The sequence below is a fragment of the Micromesistius poutassou genome (assembly GCF_964030765.1).
Source record: "Micromesistius poutassou genome assembly, contig: SCAFFOLD_1788, whole genome shotgun sequence".
Taxonomy (NCBI): Eukaryota; Metazoa; Chordata; class Actinopteri; order Gadiformes; family Gadidae; genus Micromesistius; species Micromesistius poutassou.
The window spans coordinates 3,438-9,289 of record NW_028179791.1 but is presented as its reverse complement, the minus strand read 5'-3'; the positions used below and the strand labels follow the sequence as shown (position 1 = coordinate 9,289).

Sequence of the window (5,852 nt, the reverse complement as noted above, 5' to 3'; positions counted from 1 at the left end):
CAACGACACTCCATGGCCGTGTGGAAGTGCCTCCGAAAAGGCATCACCATGTCACGGAAACAACGGCAGTTCAGAGCGGAGAACAACACTCACAAACCGTTATATCGATTATTTAGCAGTTTTCTTCTGAATTAGGCCAATGTTTTAGTACTAATGTAAAAAAATTGCATAGAGGATTACGTATGAATGCGAATAAGACCATAAAAGACATACTAATACCTAAAAAAAAGAAAGAAAAAACAATGTAACTTGCTCAAATTCAAAATGGCCGCCCTTTCTCTGCCATGTCTCCCCCCCCCCCCCCCCCCACCCCCCCACCCCCCCAGGTCACGGCTACTGCTCCTGTGGCCGCTGCATCTGCGAGGAGGGCTGGTTCGGCAAGACGTGTCAGTTCCCCCGGAAGTGTGACATGACCGACGTCCAGAGCAAGGAGCAGTGTGAGACGGGCGACGGCGTGCTGTGCAGCGGGAAAGGTGAACCGCGTTATATCATAGTCAACCCCCTACCCACACCCCCGACCCCACCCCCGACCCCGACCCACACCCCCGACCCCCACCCACACCCACACCCCCACCCCCGACCCCCACCCCCACCCCCACCCCCACCCCCGACCCCCACCCCCACCCACACCCACACCCCCGACCCACGGGATGTGGGTCGGATGGTTGGAAGGAAGGATGGATGGTCCATGATCATCTTGGAATGATGATGATGATGATGGGTCCAACCTTAGAGATCCATTCTGTACTTTTGCTTCATATGTTGGTTTTGCTTTGTTTGTGTTTTCCTAAGCCTATTGTCAAAATCAACCAATATTGATTTGTGTCTGAAAAGAGGGAAATGCAATTTATATTTTATACAAGAAGTGTGGAACAGCAGAGCGACATAATAGGATCCCTGGATATCTGTAATTCCATAATAAAATGTTACCATTGAGCAGATAGTCAGTAGATGTTTTAGTTTGTGTTTCAAAATGAGGACACCGACTAGAGACACAAAATCACACATCATTTATTAGGACGCAGGAATAGGTTTCAACAAATTGCAACCTATGCCGCAAATCAGTGGCGATGCCTCTGAAAAACATTTCCAGAAAGACGAGGAGCTACAGCCTTTGGATTGCATTGGACTTTGGATGTCTGAGCTCTGGAATAGGTTAGGCTGCAGGCTAGGATTGTCGAATAAATCCCAGCCACCTGATTAGAAACTGGAATAAGGGTGTACAGAGTGAAGGAAGAAAGAAGGAAGAAAGACGGCATGTCCCTGCCTCATGGTCCTCATCATTAGAACGCCGTCCAGGGCGAGTGCAGGGTCCGACCTGTGTGGGGAATTCATTGGAGGAGAGGAGAGTCATGTAGGTGTGTGTGGGTGCGTGTGTGTGTGTGTGTGTGTGTGTGTGTGTGTCTCCTGCCAGGTTCTTGCCACTGTGGCCAATGCATCTGCTCTCCTAAGGACTGGTGGGTTTCTGGGGAGTTCTGTGAGTGTGATGACCGCGAGTGTGACAAGCATGATGGCCTCGTCTGCACAGGTAATGTTGGACTTTCTCTCTCTCTCACACACACACACACACACACACACACACACACACACACACACACACACACACACACACGCATTTCAATAATTGGTTCATATGGGACAATTACCAATGCACGTTATGATTCTAGCCCAAAGCCATATAGTATATATATATTTATTTATTTATTTATATGTATAATGCAACATTCAGTCAACAGTCATGGGATGCAATGATGCACTCAGTCTTTTATTTTCAACATATACAACATTTCTACGCCAATCTTGACATTTCATGGATTCTTCGCAACGGAAGTAACTCATTGCAAGCACAGTGGGGTGAGTGATGGGGAAAATGCAATGTATAAGGAAGCCCTTATAGTCCAGGACAGGGCTTATAGTCCAGGACAGGGCTTATAGTCCCAGGACAGGGCTTATAGTCCAGGACAGGGCTTATAGTCCCAGGACAGGGCTTATAGTCCCTAGACAGGGCCCTAAAAATGTAGATGCTTAAATTGAAGCTACAGACATTTTCAGCGTACCTACATCTCAAGCTGCCAAGTGTAGCCTGCTTATAAATCGAGTGTACTTACAATTTTATGTAACGCTATTACTTATTAATAATTTGATTTAATTCATTTAAATGTTGTCTAAATTGAAGTTAGTGTAAAGCCCCTAGGAATAAACAGTGGCCAGTGTGAGTTGTGCAATACGAAACTAAAGAAATATATTTCTGAATGTACCGGTCCTTCACATTATTATAGGTATTAATTAGCCAAACGATCTAGACTTTAGGGGGCAAACATACTCGGGCACAGTACAGATGGCCTAGTGTGAGTGCGCCCTAAGATTAGGTATTAGGATTCCCACTGTGTCATCATAAATCAGGTATTATCATCCGTGAAAGTATAACTAATACGTTTTAAGTAGCTTAAATTTGAGCTGTTTACATGTAAGCTGCTTACATTTGAAGCTGCTTAAACTTTAACGTACCAATTCTATTTTTCTTAGTGAAAGGGTTAGTGTTAGTAGGGTTAGTAATAGGGGTTAGTAAAGGTAATAGGTTTAGGGTTAGTCATAATGTTATTGTTGATGAACGATATAGACTCAATGTTTATATGAATGTCTGATGGTACTGATAGGGAGGTCTATTGTATAGTAGTTATGTTTTATAAATCTGTGTCCTTGATTTAATTTAACACATTCTCATGTATTTACAATCAAGCAGACGTAGCACCCTAAAATAGCAGCTTTTGCAGGCCACCTCATCAAAAAGTGTCTGGGGAGCAAAATATTTAGGAAAGCTTTAAGATTCATATTTTTGTCCTTCCTCCATCTCATCATTTATGTTTACACCGGGCCAGTAACCTATCCAAACCAGATGCCTCTCAGACGTGTGGCAGAACGGAAGAAGAAGTCATTCGCTGCAGGAAGTAATACGATTAGGGGAAGGAGTGCAGACTTGGGTAGCAAGTCTACCAATAACGGTCAGGATATATCAGTGCACTAATACTGTGGGATGGTGTCATAGAAGAAAAATAAGCTCAAAACACTTCAAATAATAAATGAATGGGATTTTGTTCTTCTGGTTGGATAATATATGCCATCTACAAAGTGAAATGATTCCAGTCGGAATTTACATTCTCTTGAGCTACTGATGTAAATCTATCCCATTCAAGTCAAGATAATAGACCGAACCTACGGTATATGAAGTACCATTCGACCCCGTTCACGGTGCTCACATTTATTCAGAAGCGCAGGCATGCTTCTCATTCTACACAAAGGCCGGTGACAGGGGAGAGGTGGTGTGGACCTGACCCCACCCCTCTTCTATCTTTAGTTTCACTTGACCGGAAAGCTATTCTCCAGTCCTGCGCGCCCCTCTCTCTCTCTCGGGGGACGGGGGACTGGGGGGACGGGGGGGGGGGGGGGGGGTGTGAAAAGAGGAACCTTGTTAAAGGTCAGGCAAGATGAAACCGCTCCCTGAGCTCAATTCACAGCTTCCTCTCTCACCTCCTTCTCGCAGGGAACGGGGTGTGCAATTGCGGCGTCTGCGACTGCTGGGATGGCTGGACGGGCAACGCGTGCGAGATCTGGCTCGGGACCGAGTACTGAGGAGGAGGAGGAGGAGGAGGAGCAGGAGGAGGAGGAGCAGGAGCAGGAGGAGGGCTCGAGACAGACCCCGCCCCTTCCCCCAGAGTGTGGAGGCCAGCGACAGGGGGAGGAAGAGGAGGAAGAGGAGGAAGAACCGGGAGCTAAATGGAAACACGTCAGCGCGCTGTGCTTCTTCTGCATCATCACATCGACACCTTCTGCCCAATCGCTTGCGTTGTGCGCACGTGTGTGTGTGTGTGTGTGTGTGTGTGTGTGTGTGTGTTTGAGTGTGTGCGCGTGTGTGTGTGTGCCACGGTAATAATTCATTCGTTGTACTGGTTACAAATTGTCTTTATTAAAACTGTGTTTTGTATGCAAGAAAGAAACAACCATGGAAGCAAGAAAAGCATTTGTTGTTTGTTTTTTTTCATGATCAGAACACAACACAATGTAACCCCTTTTTATATGTTTCCAATACAACTATATGTATGAAACTTGTATATATAGGAATGCTTACATATACCAGAGAGCGACATATAATAGGATGCAGGTACATTAACATAAGTCAGACATAGAAAAAAAACAAAATGTTTTAAATTGAATTTGTGTTTTCTTTTTGAATCTGTGGGATTTCGAGGCAATAATTTGTTACCCTGGCAATCAGTTTATCGTTGCACTTTTTGACAAATTGGACACATAGTTGACCCTGCAATCAAGTCAGAGGTATCATTTGAGGTTTTATTTTTATTATTTTTAATAATAAAACATTAAATGTGCCGCATGACACACACATTTCTTGTGGAAAACAATGCAAAGACCTTAATCATACAACGGTTATAAATTTGTTTTAGCATGGCATAACTTCAATGGGCATACTTGCAATGGTATATTTATATTTGAAAATAAATCTTTATATAGTGCCTATTCCTTTCCATCTTAACAAAATAAACGATGACTCTACCATGACATTCCACCGAGTTTTACCCTGCTGTCGCCGCTGATAGACAGGGAGCGTTCCCACTGTGCTCCCGCTGGTGACGAATGCTAACTTGTATGTGGCAGAAATAAACAGAAGGACACACATAGTTCAGCTGTGGCATGCTGGTTGTCCGTATCGCTATCAAAATGTTGTACCAGGGGGGACGAGAGCCGCGTTGACACAAGCTCAATCACGGCTTGAAAAGAGTGCCGGTGAGAAGTCACAAAGAAAGTTTCATGTTCAATTCTACTTTGGCCTTTTTTTCATGCTTATTTTAGTACTAGCCAAACCCTTCCGTTTTTAATGTGTCGCTTCAAAATGACGTGGTGCAATAATATACTGCACACTATATTGCATTAAGTATGTAACTGACATTACAGTACACCTTTATATAAATATTTTATTCATTATGTTGTATATGTGTATACAACAAACACAAACTGTACAGTGCAGACAAACTCATTGCATATATGTATGTAAAATTAGCAGTACATACCAACATTGCCTACTACATGCAGTTCATCATCTCCGTCCTCTCCCCATGCAACAAATGGGACAACAGACAAAATAAAAGCGCCGGAAAACAGAAGCACAGGTTATTGAAAGAAAGAAAAATAAATAAATAAACAAAGATAAACTCCCCCGAAGATTTCCACGTTACAAATCCGAAGAGAAGTTAGACAGGAAATCGATATTGGACAACTGTCCTTGTCAAACGACGACATCACCCTTTTAAACCTGTATATATACGAGGTGGAAATGAGACGGGAACCGAAACCAACAAAGAAAAACAAAATGGTGGCTACAGAGGTCAAATGGGGATGTACATCTGCACACCAGTCATATACAAAAATAAGTCAGCCTCAGAAGTGCCAGTCAGCTGGACAGAAGGGCTGGAGAAGCCAGCCCAGCATGTAGAGTTCATCAGGGGAGAGCAGGGGAGGGTATAAATAGGACGTGGGTCAGACAAGGGCCCCGGAAATCAACTAAAGTGGTATGCAGCTCTGTATAGCATCGTAACCATAGCAACAGCAACCCTACACAGACAAACACTTAAGTCAAACTAATGTGCTGTGCTTCGTCGTATTTGTAATAAGACATTTTTCACCTGTCAACCCCAATCAACTCAAGAAAACCCGTCCACCAAATCAAATTGTCTCCATAGCTGTTTTTTTCTTTTTTTTTAGCAGCATACAGTAGCATAACCCTATGTTACATTTGAAACTGTGACCTACACCCAAACGTTTAGGGACATGAGTAAACG

The 5,852-nt window shown here is 43.7% G+C and overlaps 1 protein-coding gene across 1 annotated transcript; it reads left to right on the top strand.

Annotated features, from left to right (window-relative positions):
* Positions 1–326: 326 nt before the first annotated feature.
* LOC311371479 (integrin beta-like protein 1) lies at positions 327–4,692 on the top strand (the record flags this gene model as incomplete). Its single annotated transcript, XM_084489524.1, has 3 exons — positions 327–473; positions 1,415–1,528; positions 3,542–4,692. Coding segments are annotated over 3 exons (350 nt in total), but the record flags the coding sequence as incomplete, so codon positions are not given.
* Positions 4,693–5,852: the final 1,160 nt, after the last annotated feature.